This window comes from Gopherus evgoodei, chromosome 1 (genome assembly GCF_007399415.2).
Source record: "Gopherus evgoodei ecotype Sinaloan lineage chromosome 1, rGopEvg1_v1.p, whole genome shotgun sequence".
In the NCBI taxonomy this organism is placed as follows: Eukaryota; Metazoa; Chordata; order Testudines; family Testudinidae; genus Gopherus; species Gopherus evgoodei.
Window position 1 is genome coordinate 86796465 of NC_044322.1, and position 22959 is coordinate 86819423.

The 22959-nt window shown below is 36.9% G+C and overlaps 1 protein-coding gene across 1 annotated transcript; it reads right to left on the minus strand.

Moving 5' to 3' along the window:
- Positions 1-2212: 2212 nt before the first annotated feature.
- SLITRK6 (SLIT and NTRK like family member 6) lies at positions 2213-10075 on the minus strand. Its single transcript, XM_030567275.1, has 2 exons — positions 9597-10075; positions 2213-6310 (listed from the first exon to the last, which is right to left on the minus strand). The coding sequence occupies exon 2, from the start codon at positions 6293-6295 to the stop codon at positions 3773-3775; it is 2523 nt and encodes an 840-aa protein (XP_030423135.1). The 5' UTR covers positions 6296-6310; positions 9597-10075; the 3' UTR covers positions 2213-3772.
- Positions 10076-22959: the final 12884 nt, after the last annotated feature.

Sequence of the window (22959 nt, forward strand, 5' to 3'; positions counted from 1 at the left end):
CACCTGCTGTTATGGAAGGAACAATTTCTGGCTTTTATTTCATGTAGAGGTAGGCCTTGCCAAATCCTCAGATTGCTATCATACCAAACGCTGCTGATCTTGGGGAAAGCTTGGTTTCAGGTCTGGAACTTGTGGCTTGGATGCATCCCTATAAAAAGTATGAACTCATATTCAGTTTGGAAATCCCTTACAAAAAAGGTAAAGCAACCATGTTAAAAGAGAAGAATGGATTGAAAATATTTGATCAGTCACATACTCAATGAGCCACTAGAGTCGACAAACAGTAATTTTATGGTTGAGTCTTTTCTGTTCAGAAGCTTGCAGAGACATCATTGTAGGTAATATATGTGTGTGCCATTATTGAAGAAAACATACATTTGATTTTTATGTATGTTATAAGATAAGAGGCAGATTAAAATAAGTATCTGCAAGAGACTGATGTAAGCTGTGTTTTTTGAGAGAACAGGCTCCTCTTGTTATTTAATACATTTTTTGTGCCAAACTGTCAGAAAAAAAATGACGGTGTCAGGTACCTTGAGGTGCCCTAACAACATAACAGTTATGTACCTGCCAACTGCACCAATATGTCTGCTGATGTACTGTTCTTGCACTCAATTATTAACTACAGAACTGACATGAGAAAAAATGAATCCACTTTGTTTCAGACTGTCAGATATGCTGCACTTTCCAGCCTTCAATGTGTTGTCTCAGTGAAACATACATAAACCGTTTGACTTTGCCTGCCTCATGTGTAGGAGAACATGCCACAACAAGAGGACACTCCATCAGACCCCATCCAATTCCCCAGAAAAGATGCATTTCTGATTGCTGTGATGGAAACATTCCAGAGAACCTTCAGGCACAGGTTTTTCACCTATCATTTTGTTCTAGCTCATTTTTATTTATTTATTTGTTTTTAATCAGGAAGGATTGTGGACGACACGTGCTTTACTCCAGTGATTCTTGGATGCTACAACAGCTGTGTAGGACCATTACAGCCCTCTCTAAATGAGAGCATCCCTGAGGCTGCCCTAATTTATGCAGGGATTGTACTAGCCCCCAGCAGATTGAGGCAGGGAGGAGTTAATCTAAAGCTCCCCTCCCCCTAGCTGTGGTGAGTAGAGCACTGACACAACTGAGCATCTGAATTGCCATGACATAAATTGTATTCAACATTTTTCTGATGCTTTCAGTCTACAGTGAAAGAGCCTATTTTCCAGCATAGTTGTCCTCCACATTCTGCTAAGAAATCTTTAGCAGCCAAATAAAGTGTCATCTATGCATGTGGCACTTGTCTGTAGTATGAAATCATTTCCCTCAAACAGAAGCCTGAGGGTCTGATTCTCCACTGCTCTGCACCATAGAAATCAGAAGGCAGCATTGTACACCCACGTTGCACTGGTGTAAATGACCATACAAGGACAGAGAAGAATTAGGCCCAATTTGTTCCTCACTGCTTCTTTCCCCTCCCTCTCCTCACCCCTGCTCTGACTTTGAAATCTCTGATAGTCTGGAGCGTTGATGGAAAAAATGAGTGTGAGGGAACTAATCTACCTATTCAAACTTAATTTTTAATAGAATATTCTACATCTAGGCCCTGATCCAAAGTCCACAAAAGTCAATTCCATAAACCTCATTGGATTTTCAATCAGACACTTAATGATATTAATTATTACAGCTATCAGTACATCTTACTATAGTATGTTGTGTGACAGAATTTAGTTGTCAGTTTTCTGTAATGATTTCTTTTGAGTGAAATGATGGTAAAATTACTGTAGCTGTAATCTAACCAATCACTGTTCCTCACTCTCCTAGAACACACTGTGGACACTGATAGGTTTTAGTCATAGCCAGAGCAAACAGCACTTATTGTCTCTCTACTGCAGTTTGATTTTTGAGAGCCAATTAGTTTTACTGTCAAGGCAACGTGATGTAATCAACACAATGTTGTTATGGAAGTTTGATCAGATAACGGAAAGGATACAGGGCCAAATCCTCACCTCGTGTAAATCCGTATAGTGCCACTGACATCAATAGCACTATGCAAACTTAAGAGCCAAGACAATATAGTTTTCTATCGGAGATCATGTTCCTTCAGAAACTCATATATAAGAAGTGTGGAGAACTCACAGCAAGGCAAGAAAACTGCAGTAGGCTAAATTAAAGGAAAGGAATCTTTGGTTTTTATTATTTTTATTTTTTGGCTCTGAATTGATCAAATCTACAGTTTTAATCTATATATTTAGAAATCTTTTAATTGATTCAGCCTTTCAATAGCTGTACAGTTGGAAATCAGAAAAAAAAATATTCATGTGTAGTTGATTTACAAAAGGTTTGTTTAAAAAGGAGGAGAAATGCAAGTCAGATTTTCAGTTTGGCAGAGTGTCAGTCGTGCACAGAAACTGAATGGCCTTATTGCAAAGTGAACAAGATGCTTCTGTCTACATGATAACAGAGAGAAGCTTCGTGTTTGACTCCTGAACAGATCTAAACTTGTGCATGCAGGTCTTGCTGCCTTGCTCTTTTCTAAAAAGTGACTTTTAAGAAAATGACATTTAAAAAAAAACGCTTTATTTCCATTTTTGTTTATATTTGCTTGAAAGGCACCCATGAATTATTCCTTGTTGTGAATTGAAAAAGAATACAAAACTGTACAGAATAAATAGTTAATATAAATCTAACCAGACTTTGTTGTAAAATAAAGCTGCAGGGCTCCACGCTCTAAGCCACTTTTACCTTTTAACAAGAGAAGTGCCTTTTTCCTGTTAATGTGTGGCAAAATGTACAGAATTGATACAAACAACAACAAAATATTCTTTTTTCCCCTATATCTGGAAGTTACTGGCCATAGTGTACTTATTTCTGTATTTCTGCCAGGAATATTCAAAGCCACCACAGGAGCCAGTCATATAAAAGAAATCAAACTCATTAGGTGCACTAATGTATTTACAGTTGATTCTCAGTAGCTTTCAGAATTGCCCTGGCTTATGAGTTGAAGCACCAGTGATGCACAACATTTTACAGCAGCAGACCAAGAGAAGATTGTCCAAATTTGAGTAAAACTGTCAGATAGGGAAAGTAGCAGAAAGCTTTGTTGATGTCTCTTAAATTGCTGATAATTATATTTATACATATATTTTCCATCCACATACTGTAACAATGTGATAAATGAAGTCCCACATAAAAGATACCTAAATGTTTGCAGACACTGGATGCCTATACAATTAAATATCTTTTGTTCTTTTTAACTGACATTCAATATGACAAAGCTTCATTTCCTTTTGTATTTATTATAAGGGTATGGTAAGTGCAGTTGTAGACAATGTTCACATATGTAGTGCACGTACTAATACCTAACCAATACATATTAACCTTTATAACTATACTTAAACTCTACTTAAAAATGTAGTCCAATTAAATTGAGAGAAAAGAAAGTACAAATTACGTAAAAGTTTTATCCTAGGTTAGGTACAGAATGGGGAGTGCCATACAGACCTTTTACCACCCCTCGCTCCAAAAAAAAAAAAAAAAGGAATATAGCAGTCTTCCTCCCACAGTTCAATCACACAGAGATCATGTTTTAATTGGGGTAAGACATATTGCCTGCAAACTTTCGCATGGCTTCCCACAGTGATCCCTGAGTTTTTTGTTAGGATTACTGCTGTGCTTTTGTCCTGATGGAGGATACATTATTATAAGGCACTTTTATTTACAATGTTCTGACTTAATATAGAATTACAGATTTTCTGTCCCTGTCCAAAGTACTGTCATTTTATGTTTGCTGTTCCAGGACTTCCAGGTAGTCAGGCTCAGCATGTAAGTTAGCTTTGAGCTCAAAATATTCATTTTTAGTCTGCTCAAGCAAAACCTTTCTTGGTCTGGAGTACATTAGTGTCTCCATTAACTTCAGCTCCTCATGTGTTCCAGGATAATGTACTTCCATGTCAGGCTGGAGCTGGACAATATTTTTCCTTAGATACTCAGTGATCCCTAGCTGCTGGAGTTCTCGTTCTTTCTCAAGAATGTTTCTGTATAAGGAGCTGGCATCCTGAAAGGTCAGAAATTCAGCTGATTGGTCTGTACATTTGTATTTGACATTTGAACCTGTGAGAGGAGAATTGTTCTCTCTTTCCAGAAGACTTCTGCGGAGATGTTTGGAGTCATTCACATCCTTTTCATTTCCCTCCTCCTGTTGTTCTGTCTGTTTGGGGCTGAAGGATGGACTTCGATAAACTTGAACCATGGGGCTGATCATGCGTTGCTCATAGAGGGTTGGTGCTGGACGCTCAGTTGTGTGGTGTGTTGTTTTGTGACCATACATGCTGTACTGGAGATGAACTGGGCTACTGTCCCTCATGTGTTCATCTGCCTGTTTCTTTTTGTGTCTTCTCCGCCGATGCAGAACAAGGACAACTATTCCTGCTGCACAAAATACAATCGTAATAAACACGATTAGGAGCCCTAGGATTAAAACAGAAAGTGGGACAGCATCTGTAAGTGATCGAAGGATAGTGTCCGCAGTATTGGTTGTTGTAGAAGAAGTTGTCACAACTATAAAGCTAGCGTGGGTTGGCAGGGCTGGGCTATTTATTAGTCCTGGGCATAAGACTTCACTGTTCAGAGATTTCAATTCTTTTTTTGCTAGGTGCCCTGGGGATTTACAGAAAATGTCACCCATCATGATGTTCTTACTCAACTTTTGTATCCACTGCTGCAGCCCAACTGAATCACAAGTACAGTCCCAAGGGTTGTCCTCCAGTTCAATTTGTACCAACAAATCCAGTTTATCCAAGACAGTACTCACAGGCAAATGGGTAAACTGGTTTGTTTTGAGGTTTAGCCTGGCTAGTGGCACCCCTGAGAAAACATAGGGTGGTAAAGTTTGAAGAAGGTTGTTGTTTAAATATAACACCTTAAGTTTTGGCATCATGTTAAATGTCCCTGGCAAAACTTCCTTGATAGCATTGTATTCAAGATACAAATACTCAAGGTGCTGAAGACCAAGGAAGAGACTCTGACTTAACTTTGTAAGATGATTGCCATTTAGATATAGCTTCTGCAATCTCGTTAGATTCATAAATGATCCTTCTTCAAGGATTTCAATACGATTGTTTCCCAAGTGAAGCATTTCCAGGCTAGCATAGTCTACCAGATCTGATTTCAGCAATGTTTGAATAATGTTTCCAGCTAGAATAAGCTTTCTAGGGTTTGGAGGAGGGGGACCTAAATCAGACAAGCTTTCGATATTTCGCTCCTGGCAGTGAATTAGAACCCCTGACAGGATATGGCTGGTGCAGTGACAGGGTACAGGACAGTATATTCCTGGAAGCTGAGTAGTTGGCTTTGTGACATGAAGCACTAAACCTGGTTCCTTGGTAGGAGCTTTCAGGACAGGGATCACGTTGGCTGGTAGGTGACTATCACTTATAGAGGTGGTTACTACCAAGGGCAAGGACCCTGAAGGATCTTCAAGTTCATTTATAGGGTGAGTGGGACAGAGCAATTCTTTTTTTAATCTTCTAAGGATGCTGCCTTTGATAACTGGAGGGCTGTTGCACACAACATCACCTATTATAGACTGGGGAGGCATGTTTTCAAGCCATATCTTCAGCTGCAGTAAGTCACAGTTACAGGCCCATTTGTTGTCTTCCAGCTGAAGGTCCAGTATTCGGCCAATATGCTCTAAAAAGCCAACATATGGCAGTGTCTGTAACTGGTTTCCACGAAGATCTAAGTGGGTCAACGGCACAAAGCGAAATATGTTAGGAGGGAGAAACTCAATGGCATTGTCATTTAAAATAAGCACTTTAAGTCTGTTGAGTTTGCTAAAGGCACTTGCTTCAATCACGGTGATGAAATTGTTGTCTGCTTGAAGAAACTCCAGATTTTCCAGTCCCTGAAAAGTATCCTCTTTAAGTATTTCTAATGAATTGTGATTGATATGAAGTTGCTTAAGAAGACCGAGACCATTAAAAGCTCCAGGCTCAATATCTGCAATATTATTGAATCCAACATGTAGTGAGATAGCATTGATGAGGCCAGCAAAATCATTCATATGTAACATGGTCAAACCATTGTTCAGCAGGTTAAGATGGAAAGGCTGTGATGGTGGGACATTTATTTGTGATAACATTTTGATACCTCTTTCTTCACAGTTTATAATCAAGATATCATCCTTTTCTTCACAAGAACACAGATTCTCACAAGATCCTCTCGCTGAAGACAAAGAAGGCTGAGATTGTAGTAAATCCGAGGCAACCACAACTGAACATAACATAAAAATCCAGAGCTTCATTGTTGCCAGTAGGTCCTGTAAAATAAAAATGAATTGAGTTTATCATTTCAGATTTGAAAAAAAAATAGTTGAAAGTTCCCCAAAGTTACCTAAAAACCTTATCTTAAAAAAAAAATTGTGTTCTATCAAATATTTTAATAATTCTTTAAGAAATGCAACACATGGTTAGTTCTAACCATTAAATATAGCATGAAGGTCATAACACAGGAGCACTTCAGTATTTTTATGTTGCAACAACACAGCATGCAGGGCTCATGAAAAATATGTTCTTATATATGGAGTGCCATATACATACATGGTGCTTTGTAGGAAAACAAACAAGTAAACAAAAAGACATGTTCACCTTTGATGGGCATGCAGTGCTGCAGTTTTTAGGAAATTGCACCAGATAGATATTAACAGGCTATATGACTGAACAGAAGTTTCATAATAAACCAATCTCGGTTCGGTTCCAACAATCTATTGTCTATCAAATGTTTATCAGCCAGCATGTGGAGAGCTTTTTCTTTGCCTATTTCTGCAATTGTCTATAAGTTGAAATGGAACTTCCTCTGCAATCCTAATACCCCCAAACTGAGAACAATTAGTGATTTTCCCCTTTATTTAAATATGTATGTGCTGTATTTATATTTTAAATATAGCTGTGGGTAGATACACATACACAGCCTACCCATACATTCACATCTTTAGGGAGATTATACATACACATTTTATAGAAATATGTGTAATATATTTGTGCATTCAATATGTAAACTAAGTTTACTAGCAATAAAAGAATAAAAGTGAAGTATAAATAGAAATACATAGCTTGGCAATATACAATATATTGAATTGGACATTTTCCTCTTAATAATTAATATTAGTATCATTATAAAATGCACACAGCAAGAGATTTGTCATTAACAATTAGCAATGATGGATGACATCATCTGCACTGTGTAATTTAAGCTATTATATTGCAAACCATTGGTCTCAAACTTTAGAATACATGAAAAATGCATCAGAACTGTCCAACTATTAAATCAGGAACAGAAACTGGTGAACATTATATATTTTCAATTAACTACTGGTTTGACACAGTTCTCACTGAGATGAAATTAGTTTGTTACTGTTCATATGAGGGTTCTGTGTGTTTCTTTTTTTATAGCAAGGTTGTCTTATTACCAAACAGCAAAGATATTTATTTTCACATTAGATGAAGTCATACGTCTGTTTACAATCTATTATTAAAGTCAATACTTCCACATTTCCAACAAGAAAAGAATGAATTGAGACACATTTCATGCAAGAATTCCCCTTCACTGCACTATTTATTCCAGAACTGAACAATATTGCTTGAAGAAACCTGTGTCATAAAGGTCACTTGATCTTTTTAAGTGAGCTATTGAAACATGCTTTGGAGTGCAGAATGTCATCACACAATTAACCAGCAGAACTGATGCTTTATGAGGAAGTTGCAAGAATCTATGTAATTATGCTTATGAACATTCTCAGAATTTGGTCATGTATTTTGGCATCACATCAGCAATATAATTTAGATGAATATCATATTCTTACTGCACTACTCGTTCAGACTTCAGTTAGTCTTCTCATCTACACTTCTCTTGCAACTTGATGAGAGGACTTGCACAGGAGGCACCCAGATACTATCCTTATGAATGCTACTTAAATGCTTATGTCAGTAAGAACCAGTTTGTGCACATAGAGTAATACCTTATTCCACAGTTGTCCCATTGATTTCAGTGAAGTATCTTTTTCAGTATAAACAAGACATATTTTTGTTGGCTCACAGAGTAGTTCTTGAACATAATCTATTCTAGTTAATTGGTTAAAACATAGTGTCTGAACCTCTGGTTTTCCATAAAGTATTGGGAAAGACACAATATGCAGAAATCTTATTCCAAAGTATTCAGATTAATGCCAGCATGATACTGTGTTAAAGACAACTGTATTCATTCACTAGCATTCTTTTCAGTAAGCTAAGGTGATAAATGCTTCTGGTAACAATTACCCATAACAAACCTATTAGCCTTTATTTTCTATAACTTATTTCTGTATAAGGACACCAGCATAGTTGTGCATTGTATTTAAATTGTAGTTTTTATGAGGGCCCAGAGCAAAATCAAGTGAACTAAATCAAAATATATTAATCCAAAATGCATGTTGCATTTTAATACATATTGTAAAAATGATTTTTTTTAAAAAATGAAAGACCTCTCATCATTTTTTAAAGATGAAAGTAAGAACATTTGTAACCAATTGGAAAACATTCCTATTTTAATCATTATCATACTTTTGTGGGGAACGCTGCAAAAATTTTCTCTCTCGCTCTCTCTTTCTCTCTCTTTCACACGTGTGCACACACACACACACACAGAGTAGAAAGACTGGAACTTCTAAATATTTTGTAAGTATTCGGTGAGAACTGATTGGCATTTCTTTTTAAATTTTCAGTCAGTGCAGGCGGAGCAAGTAAATCTAGCCTTAAATGGGCTCCACTCTTATTTTAAAATAGCGGATACTTTTATGTAACAGATGATTAACATTGTGTTGAAAGAACTCACAGTAAAGACTGAATATACATTTCATTTTAAAATACTGGACTAATTATTATCCTGTTTCATTTAGTGAAGTGTTATAAGAAATGTCAGGTGGTAACTTAGTTTTAATAACTGCTTACTGTAATTGTTCTTTCACAATTTTTATTTTAAAAGATTAGTGAATTGCGGAGTCTTTCCTGCCAGGCAAATTTGCAGTATATATAGAAGTAGTGAGTTATGAGTCCCTTAAGGGAAATTTGCAATATGCTTGAGAAGCAATGAAATAATAAAATCTTCTTTTAAAAAAATTAGTGTCTTTTTTATTTGATCTTACTCTTGATACAAATATGTATAGAGTGAGTGGTGAAGTATTCCAAAGCCTCAGGTTAAGCAAGGGGAATGTGCAGTGTATAAAACCCTTCAAGCCTGCTTGTTAATTCTGGATACAAGCACAGCTGGATGATGTATTTTAAGAGTAACGTCATACTTCAGAAAAAACACTTCTTTAATCCATGCTACAGTGCATGCTACAATCTAAAACTACTCTCTTTGCCTGCTGAGCAACTACATGTATTGAAAACTGTTCAGTGAAAAAGGTACCCGAACAGTGCTTGAAATATCAGTGGGTAAATCTATACAGATTTCTACCATTTAACTGTTAAGTTTACCAAAGTAATACAGGAAAATAAAATCAATTGGTGCTAAAGAGACAAAGTGAGGAAATTCACTTGAGATAAGTAGTTAACTGGAAGCTTTCTTACCTGTACAGAGGCAACACTCCCTGACACGATCAATAATGCACAATTTGAGTAGATGTTCAAATGCAATTCAGGTTCTCTTTTAAAAAAAAATGCACACTTTCTTCCAAATTCTCACTTTGCTGCAAGCTTTTTTACAGCTCCAGCTGCCTTAAGTTAAAACTCCATGTCAGAAAACAAAGTATAGAGCATTTCACTGGAATAATAATAATAATAATATATTAAATCTTTCAGGCAGAGTGCACTCTAGACCATGCTGAAAGCAGTTGTCCCTTTTCCTCAATTAAAATTCACAGCATACTTCCCATCTATGCTGACTTTTCTGCATATAGTTAACCATTTGCAAGCTTTTGGGTGCAGTAAATAAACATGATATTCAGCAGAGCTTAAACTGATCCCTCTTGGTTTGTTAGATTTTTAGATCCAAGCTGCTTCTGCTTCTGTGTTCTCTCTCTTCTTTCTAGTCTTTCTTGTTACCTCAGTTTGTTATTAGTCAGATTGCCAGGGGCTGGGAGGTAGGCGTAAATAAAAAGACTTCTTGGCTTTTGACTCAGCCTTTAAGCCCTTCCCCTTCCCCATCAGAGAGCTTTAATCTGCCAGTGTCATTTAATACAAGATACAGCTCCACCTTGGGACAGCTCAGCTCCACCTCCTCCTGCAATTTGTCTCACCTCCTCTTTTCCTTTTCTAAATGAACCTTCTGAAAATAAAATCCAGCTAAATCTTCTGTAGATCACTTAAGATCTATTAATGGCTGATTTTGCAAGACAATAAATCTCTACCACAGTTCCTGCAGCTTTTTCTGTTTGCATACAATAAATGTATGTCTTTCTGATACATATTTTAAATACTGAAAATATCCCCAAACCAAGTGCACAAATCCTTTTTTTCTACCCAACAATAGCTATCATAAGGGAAAATCTTTTCTTCCTCTGGAACAAAATGCCTGTGATAATGATATGAAGGAAAGTGTAAGGCTGCACATTAGATCTTTACTCCAGTTCACACAATGTGGTAGGTTAAATAGTTGTGTGTGTGTGTGTGTACAGTGGCTTTAGAGACTTTACTTTTGCAGCAAAAGAATTTTATGGTACATTGGTGTTTATGTTCATAGAGTGATTGCAGTGAGTGCACTTTAAAAATCCCCCATCTTTTCTAGTGGAAGGAGTTTCAGCTTGATTTTAATGGACTGTTTTCCAGATGTTAGGATAATATATTGGTATTAATGCACATGGTGCTGTATTCTTTTTGGCATGAAATAATGTGTTTACAAAAAAACGACTCTCTTTCTTTCTTGAAATCAAGCTAATATTTACATTGGTGTTCTAAACATGTAATTATTCATAATTGTTTATTACATGGAAGAATACAAGGATTGTATATCCCAGTATTATCAGCCAGATTCTGACATCCTTATTCCTGCTGAGTATTGCATTACTCTATGAGTAGCCTTATTGACTTTGTAAGGGCTATCTGTGGAGTCTAGTACTATACCATGTGACTAGGATTATCAGAATCTTGTCCAGTTTTTGTAAGTGTACATTAATTTTAGGTTCAGCATAATTAGTTCTTCATTATTTCATTCCTTACATATAAAATACTGTTAATTTAAAAAAAAATGTGGCAGAATCATTAGAGATAAATAATTCATCACAAATAATGTATTCAATAGACTTTAATCCTTTTTTCTGCTTGCAGAATATCCATAAGCTGATCTCAGTTTATTCAAATGTATGTCTTACTTGACAATATTTGACAAACATTTTGAGAACCTTATTTAAATCACTAGATTGATTGAAAATGATCCTTGACTAGTTGTAACTGGTCAAACAAGATAAATGATATTCTTTCTGATTTGCATTCCTGGTGCAAATACTTGTGCATAAAAGTATTAACGTTTGTTTTTGGTTGTTCAAGACAGTGAAACAAATAAAAAAATGTTCACAGAAATCAACTACATTAATTTAAAAATTAGGCAGAGTAATCATGGAATTTTTGTGTAGTCTCTGCCAGTTCTAAAATTAATGGGCCAGTTCAGCCATTTCAGTTGGCTTTGTAAAAATATTGCCATTGATTCCCCCACCCCACCCAAATTAGGATTTATTACCTGGTAAGTGATTTTTATTAACTAAGGTCTTGCTCTTGCAACTGCTTCTGCATGGACAGACCCCTGAACTTACGTGGCAGTCAAAGCCTAGTAACGTATTGGTTGCAGTGAAGTGTAAGTAATTCCCTATGTCTCTGTTATCTAGTAATCAAAGAAAATAATTACAACTAATGTGACTAGTGATCCAGCACTCGGGTAGATGTTGATGAACTCCCATGTCCATACAAAAGTCTATTGACTTCAGTGGGACTCAATGCAGTTGCAAAATATCTGACCATATAGCTCCGACCACAGGACAGCATCTGTAAACCTAATTTTAAATTATATAATTTAAGTTAACAAAAGGTCTAGTCAAGAAAGGATAAAATTGATTGCCTTGCAAGACAAAAATTATCTGTCCCAGGAAACTTAATTTTTAAAGCACTTAATTGAAAAAGGAATTGAGAGATGCTCTCCCTAAACAAGGCTGCTCTTCAAACATTCACCTTATCAATCACTTTGACTGTTCTAAAGTTTGTTAAGCTGTACTAAAATATCCACATCTGTCAGCCTCACTTACTTCCCAAAGGGCCTAAAGGTTTTATGGCACTCACTGATCTTTACTTTTTCACAAAGTACAGTATCTTTTCCGTATTAGAAATAAGTACACAATATCCTTCTTACCATACATACATTCTATGTATTTTTTTTCCAGAGCCAGATAATTCTCTCCATTATTATATGTACACATAAATATGTAAGCTATAATACCTGTAGAGGTCCAACTTCAGTCCATGAAAACAGGGATATCCAGAATTAAGACCTTTTATTTCATTCTTTGCCTACCTGTTATGAGTCATTCTTTGTTAAATCATATGTTGTATGTGACACTGCACATTGACAGCTGCTAGATTTAGGCATTTCATATAAGTTTAATAAAAGATTACTTGACTCTGAATTGCATGATTTGTGAATTTCAATATAATAAAAATATGGCAGACATTCGCCAGGGATTCTCACTACAATTTCACAAAGATTGGAAGTGGCTCCTTTGAAGGGTAGGTAGAAGTCCTTAGAAAACAATATCAATCCTTTGCACTTCCTGTCATCCAAAGCATGAGTGTGCCATCTCCAAAATACTTCCAAGGACTTTGCCAAACTGAGAGATATTGGATCCAAACCTGGGAACCAGACTCAAAGTTATGTTGGACCCTGTAACATTACTTTACTATAGAAATTTATCTATAGTTTGTAATTTTTTTTATTACAGTGTTTAAAAACACAAGAGAGTGACAAGGGAGAGGGAAATCTGTCACTGAAATAACTGGTTCTTCAGTTAATGGTGATAATGGCTCCTCTGTGCATTTACTGTTTCAATGGACATGTAAAAGACTCTCCCATTATTCACATTTCATCCACACCTATCAATATGTATTTAACCAGCCATTAATCTGCATATGGAATGCTTGAGCTAAATACTGCCTCTTACCATATCTGCAACACCAAACCCTTGGCTTGTCAGCAGTGTTCGAGATTTGCTTGTATTGGTGGGCTCTCAAGGGCTCCCTTTTTCTACATTTCCTATGAGGAAAGGTAAATTACTTACCTCTGTAACTGGAGTTCTTAGAGATGTATGGTCCCTATCTGTATTCCTCTGAGGGGTATGCATGCATGCCATGACCTGAGACCAGAGAATTCTTGTAAGTAGTGTCTGTTTGTCCACACCAGTGCCCTTGCTCTTCTCATGCACCACACCAACTGCCTCTTCAGTTCCTTCTCCCATGAATCAGACATGATCCGACATGATCCAAAAGAGAGGGGAAGGAGGGTCGGTGGTGGGTGGTGGTGGAATACAGACAGAGACCATGCATCATGAGGAACTCAGTTACAAAGTAAATAAATTCACTTTCTTCTTTGACTGCTGGTCCCTATGTGTACTCTACTGTCTGTGACTGCCAAGCAATACTCAGAGAGGAGGAGAAGGCTGCAAGGATGCTGGTGGTATGGCTGCTTGTAGAAACACTCTCCCAAAGGATGCATCAGTAGAGGAAGGTTGAACCAAGGCATGTCTCATAAATGTGTGGATGAAATTCCATATTGCTGCCTTACAAATATCAAGCAGGAATACCTCTTTAAGTGATGCTACTGAGTCTGCTTGAACTCTTGTAGAGTGAGCCCTTAGTCTGTGCGAGGGAGGAACTGACAAAGAAGAATACTGCCAGAGATCCACTTAGAGATTCTTTGAAAGGAAATAGGTTGTCCTTGGACTAATTCTGCTATGGCAACAAGCAGGTGAGTGTTGTGTTTCTGATCTATTTTGTTCTCTGTAGGTAAAATGCCAATGAAGCCTCTTCTCTTTGCTGGAAGCATGCAGCCTCAGAAAAGTACAGTTTAAATGGATAGTCTGATTATTGTTAAATTCTTAAACTACCTAAGGGGTGAATTTCAGATAGGGTCATAGCAAGATCTTGTTTTTATGCACTATTGTGTACGGTGGGTTTGCCATTAGGGCCCCAAGTACACCCACCTGTGTGGCTGATGTGATGGCAATGAGGAAGGAGACCTTCACTGTCAAGTGAAACATTAGACAGCTAGTTAGTGGTTTGAAGGATTTCTTGATGCATCTCAAAAGTACAAAATTAAGATCCCAGAGAGCAGTTCACTTTGTTACAGGTGGAAAGGTTCTAAGTAAACCTTTTAAGAAACTAGATGTAGCTGGGTGAGTAAAGACAGAGTAGCCATCCATTGGTAGGTGACATGCACTGATTGCCACCAGGTGAGCCCTGGTGAACTAAGGGAAAGACCTGCCATCTGAGGAGAAAGAGGTAATCCAAGATAGCAGGAATACCCACCCTCTATTTCTTGAGACATATGATGTCACTGTGCTCAGATAGAGAAACTCTTTCACTTGTCTAGCTAACATTTGCTGTTGCAGTCACTTCTGATGTTAAAAATGATTTGCACAACTTCAGAAAAGAAAATAATCCATTTACCACACATCCTTTGCTGTCAGAACTCCTAAATAAACTTTAGCTCCTTAGTCTATTAATAAAACATGATGCAGAAGCTGTAAATAACTTTTTTTGGATATGAAGAAAGTCAAACTGTTCTTTTTGTGCCTAAAAGTGAACATGCTGCCTATAGAGGTGATTATATTTTATTTGCTTTGTTCTGAGAATAAATTCTACTAGCATTTCCTTCATTTAAACCAATTTTGTCCTTTTGTCCTACAGTAAATTTGAAACTGATATGTTGCTGCTCTTTTCCACTCACAGATGGAGGACTCCAAGTTCTGCATGATGTAGGAAGAGCATAATATCAAAGTCAAGATTTGCCAAGCAACTCTGAGAGGATCTTTTTCCCTATAGATTGTAATGCTGATGTGAATGAATCTTGTACAGTCCTTTATAGTCTGTGGCATTCTTTCCTCTCATTGTTTGGTATTATTTTCCACCCCACTTTCCCTGCAGCTGCCAGAATGAGCTTTGGTATATTTGAATATTATGGATCTAAAACTCAGGGATCTGCTGAGAACACATGTCAGCAGATGGTGTACAAAGGTGGTTTAAACCTTAAAGCAAACTGGGTTACAGCTTGAGGGTTTCTGTAATTCACACTCACTGTAATTGGCTCCAAGAAGCATCCTAACAATGTCCCCTTTGTTCCAGACAGAAATTTTCCCATCCTATTGCACTGGCGTCAGAGGCAAATAGTATAAGAGCCACTTCATTGACTCTAAGCCTCTCCATCCTTATAATGAAGTGATACCCAGTAAAAATAGTGTTACACCATTACAGATTACACAAGCAGTGGGGTGCAAAGCAGCCATACCACACTGGCAGGTGAAATCCTCACCTAATTGCAGTCACTAGTGAAACACCTATTTCTTTCAATGGGGCCAAAATTTCACCAGAAGAAGCTTAACACCTATTTCCTCAAGACTTTCAGTTAATGACACTATAATTATATTTTCATAGAATTTAAATAAAAACACGTTTGTTATGTTATTCTTCCAGTGTCTCTAGCTGTATTTGTTTTTCTTGTATTAAAGTCTTATATTTTGTTACATGTTATAACCAGCCAATAAATAGTCACTCAACACTGACTCTTACTCTGTGGCTATAAGTAATAATAATAAATGTATACCTATCTCCTAGAACTGGAAGGGACCTTGAAAAGTCATTGAGTCCAGCCCCCTGCCTTCACTAGCAGGACCCAGCACTGATTTTGCCCCAGATCCCTAAGTGACCCCCTCAAGCATTGAAATCACAATCCTGGCTTTAGCAAGCTAATACTCAAACCACTGAGCTATCTCTCCCCATATGAAATAACACCAAGCTTTCTGGTGGCATTTTGGTTCTTCTGAGTGGATTTTCAAAGTCAATGAGAGTTGGGTGCCACAGTGCTTTAGGACCCTTTGAAAATACCAGCCTCTAGTTCCAGTCCTGGACACAACCCATAAGTCTGGAAATGCATGAAAATGAAATGTAACGTTTAAAATACTTAACAGACTGCCTATGGTCCAGTCCTTCATTCTATACACAGGCAACATTTCCTTTGATTCCAAAAACTTGCCTTCACTTTTGAAAAAAAAAAATCCTTTGAAGTTAGTAGTGAACATTTGAGCTGGTTCTTATTTAAGCCAAAGTGGCTCACTCACATCTAAAACAATCTAAGATGCTCGAAGTTCCTGCTCAACTTCTAATTTGAAACGTATCAAATTAATTTATAAACTTTACTTTATTTCGGACTCACTTTGTATCACTTTGGCTACTTAAAAAAGAAACTTACAGAAAGGCATTGACACCTCTACATCTGTCAACCTGTTTGAATGGATATGGAAGAAAACATAACATTTGAAATTCAAAATATCAGTAGTCAAAACTGTGTGAAGACCACAAGTTAAAGATGTAATTGCATTTTTTTCCTTGCTGAATGGTACTGTTGTTAGTCAACAACAAAACTACATTAACTGAACTGTCACTGATGGCATTTAAGTATTAAAATCAAACTTGGAGCCTAGAAAATTTAAATGACAACTATCTCTAAATAAATTTCATATATCTGTTAAGAAAGATCTTGCTGAAGAAGTCTGAATCCAAAAAATATATATAAGTGAAATTACTGCATAAAACATTTTGTTTACGCCCAAAAAACCTTTGTGTTTCTTTGTAGTCTATGGATAATGCATTCATTTTTTAGCATTGTTAGGTGATTCCCCATATTGGACACAATTTATGTTCTATATGTTGATTATACTCATTGACATAGCCATGAAACTACATACCTGTGTACAATCTAATTATCCATTGCATGTTATTGTTGCTCCACAGATCTAACTAACACAAGTTGAACCCGGCAACATGGGGGAAAATAATTTGAACACCTTCCAGAAAAAAATTAACAAATAAACAGCTTATGTGGAACATCATTAGATTAAGCAAATAGGTACAGCACTGCATTACTTTCTTTTGTTATGTGTACATAAGGTGAAATTCCCATCTTCACCAAGGCCTGTTACAAGACCAATGCACTAGTTAAGTTCCACTTAAGCCCTGTTTTGAGGATGGGCTGGCCTATAGAGGTATAGAACCTGGAAAACAGGTTACAAACAGTTATTTTCAAATGTTTAGATAGCAATCTAATTAGCATTTGGAAGGAAACATGCTGAAGTTTATTAAGGAATTGTAACAGAGAAAGATATGTGGACAGATGGATTATAATGGTTCCTTTAATTTGGAAAATCCTAACAATGGCTTTCATAATGGTAATATTATTATAGTTTATGGTTCCTGTTATACAAGGTAAATCCAGGAATTTAATTCTATGTATCTAGCTAAATGTGTCTCTCCATTCAAAGTTCTTAAATACTTATACAATCCCCATTTCCATAGTATCATAATGTCTTGGAAACCGGTTTTTATTTATACTCAGAACATGCCCATGAGGTAGGGAAATGCTATCATCTCCATTTTGTAGAAGGGCAATTGAGACAGAGAGAAACATGGGCTTGGGTGCACAACAGGAGTTTGGTGCATCCTCATTTCAGGAGCACTGCAATGCACAAAACTCCTGCTGAACCATATAGTTGCCTAAACTCATTAAGTGCCTAAGACTTCAGGGTTCCTCAGTGCCTAAGTTTCTGCCTCTGAGCAAGTGTACCATTGCCTCACTCTAGGTGTCCCTGTGCCCATCTCTTGCCTAAATTCCAGAGATACTCACGAACCACGGGAAGATCTACCCTCAGTTGCCTAAGTTGCATATCGGCTCCGAGACAGTAGATGGTCTCTGAGCACTCGTACTGAATTGGGTCCTGTGGTGGTGGTGCTGTCATCACTCACCTTACCATTTTGATCCTAATGGTTAGAGAACTTGCCTGAAATGTGAGAGACCCAGGTTCAATCCCTCTTTCTTTTGAAAGAGGGGGAAATGTTTCCTATCTCTCAGAAGAGTGCTCTAAGCACTAAGCTATGGGATACTCTGATGTGAGGCTCCCTTACTCTCTCATCTGTTAAAGCTGTTTCAGTATGGAGAAATAATGAAAGAGTGGCTGTAGCAGAGGGACTGGACCCAGGTCTACCATCTCCCAGTTGGGTGCCCCAACCACTGGATGCTGAGCCTCAAGATGCCTAACTTCTTCTGTGCATCCAGCCTTAAGTGACTTAGTCAAAGTCATATAGCAAATCTATGTCAAATCAGGGAATTAAATATAGGTATCCCACATCTCAGGTTAACTCCCTAACCTCTGGACCAACTTTCCTCTTTATATAGTGGGGAAAATTACCAAAAGTGCCCAAGAGACATAGAAGCCTAACCCAAATTTTCAAAAGTGATTTAGACACTTATGGCTGCCTAAATCACTTTTGAAAATGGATCTTAGACTCCTAACTTGCAAAGATGCTTTTGAAAATTTTACCCAGAGTGCTTTTAACTTTCTTTCCCATATTGCTATATAGTGTGGCACCCCACACCACTGATGGCTTGCAATCCATTAGCTAGTGAAGAAACAACTGTATTTGTGTATATGCACATGTGTGAATGTAATAATAAAATCAATGTTAATCTCTAATACGGCTAGGGACCATTGTATTATATTTATACTGTAAAACATTAGGTCCTAATCCTGTAAACACATATCTGAATAATTTTATTCATATTAGTATTCTCACTGAAGTCAAGCATAAGTGTTTGCACAGTCAGATTGGTAGTGATAGTTTGAGGTAATTATTTCATGTTTAATATACTTATTCCCTTGTTGTTATAAGGATTTTTTTTCTGTTTCATATTCCTTAAATTTTGCATATTATTACTTTTAAGAATTTAGCCTTCTAGTTTTATAATTTTTGTTTTTTGTTAAATTCACCATAGAAACTGTATTCCTATACTCTAGGGGTGGGGAACTGGACACCTAATTTCATGAAGATAATGCAATGAGTGATGTAACACACAAACAAATGAACCCTCAATAATGGTTCTCTAGTTGTAACCCACATGCATCAATTTTGAACTTGTTTAAACAGAATGTTCTCTATAGGACAGGCCAGTGATGTTCATGGAGTGTATGCACCTAAATCCTGAAGCACTGTTTTGAATATTTCCCTCATTGTGTCTATGTATGGTATTTTCATAGAGCAAGAAGGTCCACTAAAGGAATTAAATCTACCTGATCTAGGGTTCAGCTCAACAACAGCAAAATGTCCTGCTGCCAGAGTGAGGATCCCACATAAAGCTGAATTTTCCAATTTTTTTGGTTTCTAGTTTAGTCTGCAACAGTCATTTATTTTTAGAACTGAGCTTTTAAAAGGGTTAGGGATATGTTTGATATAAATTTTGATGATCATGGACAAACAGATATATTTATGCAAAGGGGAGATTTAAAGAAAAATCGAAAGAAATATGTAAGATTTCTAAGGGCAAATCTACAAAATTAAGTTGGCCTAAGTTACGTCAATGTGCAGCCACCCCAGTACTTGAATCAGTTTTACATATCTACACTACGGTCCTTGTGTTGGCAGTGCACATGCTCAGTGAGAGCAACTTGCACCAATTTAACTGCCACTGTAGGACATTGTTGGATGGTTTCAATACAGTGTCCACACTGACATTGCATCAACCTTACTATATCGACTTAAGCATTATGTCTCTCACAGAGGTGGAATTATTTAAGTCAGCATATAGGGCGAGAGCTGCATTTTAGAGTAGACGCTTACAGAGTTAGGTTAACATAAGCTGCCTTATGTCAACCTAACTCTGTAGCATAGAACAGGCCTAAGTTACATTAAACAACAGTGTGAAAGCCTTCCACAGGATTTGCCTGTATTGAAAATAGTGGAACCTAAGAAAAGCAGCAGGTGTGATATATTTTGATTTTAGTAAGGCTTTTGGAACTGTTTTACTTGATATTCTCATTAATAAACTAGAAAAATATGATGTGGATGAAATTACTATAAGGTTGGTGAACAACTGGTTGATTAAACACACTCAGAGATTAGTTATTAATGGTTTCTCTCAAATTGGGAGGGTGTATTCAGTGGAGTCACACAGGGTTCAGTCCTGGATCTGGTACTAATCAATATTTTCATTTTTGACTTGGATAATGAAGTGGAAAATATGCTTATAGAATTTGCAAATGACACCAAGCTAGGAGAGGTTGCAAGCACTTTAGAGGACAGAATTAGAATTCAAAACACCCTTAACAAATTGGAGAATTGGTCTGAATTCCACAAGATGAAATTCAATAAAGGCAAGTGCAAAGTATTTCACTTAGGATGGAAAAATCAGATGCACAGCTACAAAATGGCAAATAACTTACTCGGTGTTATTACTGCTCAAAAAAAGCAGCAAAGAATCCTGTGGCACCTTATAGACTAACAGACGTTTTGGAGCATGAGCTTTCATGGGTGAATAGCCACTTCCTCAGATGCATGTATTCACTCACGAAAGCTCATGCTCCAAAACGTCTGTTAGTCTATAAGGTGCCACAGGATTCTTTGCTGCTTTTACAGATCCAGACTAACACGGCTACCCCTCTGATGCTCAAAAAAAGGATTTCTGGGAGTTACAGTGGTTCAGAAGTTGAACATGAGTGAACAATGTGATGCAGCTGTGAAAAAGGCTAATATTCTAAGGTGTATCAACAGGAATGTCTTATGTAAGACAGGGGAAGTAATTGTTCTGCTGTGCTTGGAACTGGTAGGTCTCAGCTGGAATACTGGTCCAATTCTGGGCACCATGCTTTAGGTAAGATGTGAACAAATTGGAGAGAAACCAGGGGAGAGCAACAAAAATGATAACAGGTTTAGAAAACTTGATCTGTGAGGAACGGTTAAAAATCCAGACATGTTTAGTATTGAGAAAAGTGACTGGGGGTGGGGACTGGGGGGAGGCTGTTATAAAAGAGGACATTGATTAAATATTCTTCATGCCCACTGAAGGTAGGACAAGAAGTGATGAGCTTAATATACAGCAACAACGATTTAAGTTAGATATTGGGAAAAACTTTCTAACTGTAAGGATCGTTAAACTCTGGACTAAGCTTCCAAGGGAGGTTGTGGACTCTCTATCATTGAAGGTTTTTAAGAACATGTTGGACAGACACTTGTCAGTGATGATCTAGATTTTGTAGGGCTTGTAGAGTATCAGCACAATGTATTTATTTTGAGGCAGCCAAGATCAGACTTAACTGTTGCATCCCAAGGTTTCTCTCCTGAAGCCCTCTTTCTCCAGGTATGCAGAAAGAGCAGCCAGAATTTGACCTTTAAAGGGACACAGTTGACTGGAAATTTCAAAAAATGAGCTGACAGTAGTTATAGGTATTATGCTTGCCACAAAGTACTCCATAAATGTTGAGAATTTCATCTTACTTTCTTTGTTTTTTTTCTCTCACCTGTCACTATGTGAAAAAAAACAAACCTGGAGATTATCTAACTGACAAGGCAACATATGTAACTCACATTTTAAAAAAAATATATAACTAAGTCCTTATCTCCCCACAAAAATTTGTCATTTTAACTGTACAGGTATAGTTAAAGTTACATAGCCCCACAGTGTTGATGCAGCTATACCAGTATAAGACATCTTTATGCCACTAGGAGTATGTTCACACAAAGGGTTTTACCAATATAACTATTATGGTAAAATAATCATAGCCCCTAAACAATATAGTTACACCAATACAAGAACTCAGTGTGGGCCAGGCTTATGACACTGGGTGCCCTTCTTCATCCCAATCACTTTGCTTTTATGTTGTATCTCAAGCTCACCTTTCCTCAGTCTTTGTTTTCTTAGGCCCCAGTCCAGCCACAGACTCCATATGGGCACACCCCTGCACTTGTGTGGAGCCCCACTGATTTGAATGTGTCTTTGTGTGGGCTTCAGGGTGTGTTCACATGGAGTCTGTTGCAGGACTGGGGCCTGAGACAATAACTGTTTGGGGTTTAGATTTTGTCATTCTCTGTGTTTGGAGACCACCTACCTCATGGTGAGCACTGCTACACTCCAAATAATACTACTACTGCATGCGGGCATGGAGCTATCACACAGCTCTGCAAACACACTAGTCTCTTTTGGTCCTCATGATCTTAAGTGTATCTTATGACAACGGTAGGTAAAAAAAAATTAATAGTGAACTGTACTTTTCAATTTAGAGTGCTATGGTTGCTTATTTTGGGTCTTAATAAGGAAATAAAGCATCCAGCTGTAAGGCTTTGATTTTTTTTTCCTGCAGACTTTGTTGGTGCAAATGCTGCATGATTTTATGCTGAAACTGGCCATATGTTTTTAGCTGATTTTAAAAAAAATCTCATACAAGTCTATTGTTTTGTTAGTTTGCGACAAATGAGTTGGAAAAAATGCTGAGGGTTTTTTTTTTTAGGTTTTCAAAAGCATGAAATTATTCTCAACATTTTAATGTAGATTTATAGCATGTTGTCTATTTTAGCTTTAAACGATTCTTATAAAACATATTTGTTTTGATAATGACAATTAATAGTTCACTTTTAAAAAAATGCAATGTATTAGCTTCTGCTGCAGAAAAGAAACCATCAAGTTATCTCTCTCTCTCTCTCTCTCTCCATAATTTAATATAAACGAGGAATATTTTATATATTCTTTCTCTCTCTTTATATATATATATATATAAATATATATATGAGAGTGAGAGAAACAATATATAAAATATTCCTAATTTATATTTAGGAATAGTATTTAGTTCTCCTTTCTGCAATAGATCTAAGTGATCATAAGTTTATAATGATTTCATATTATGTTTATTATTATATA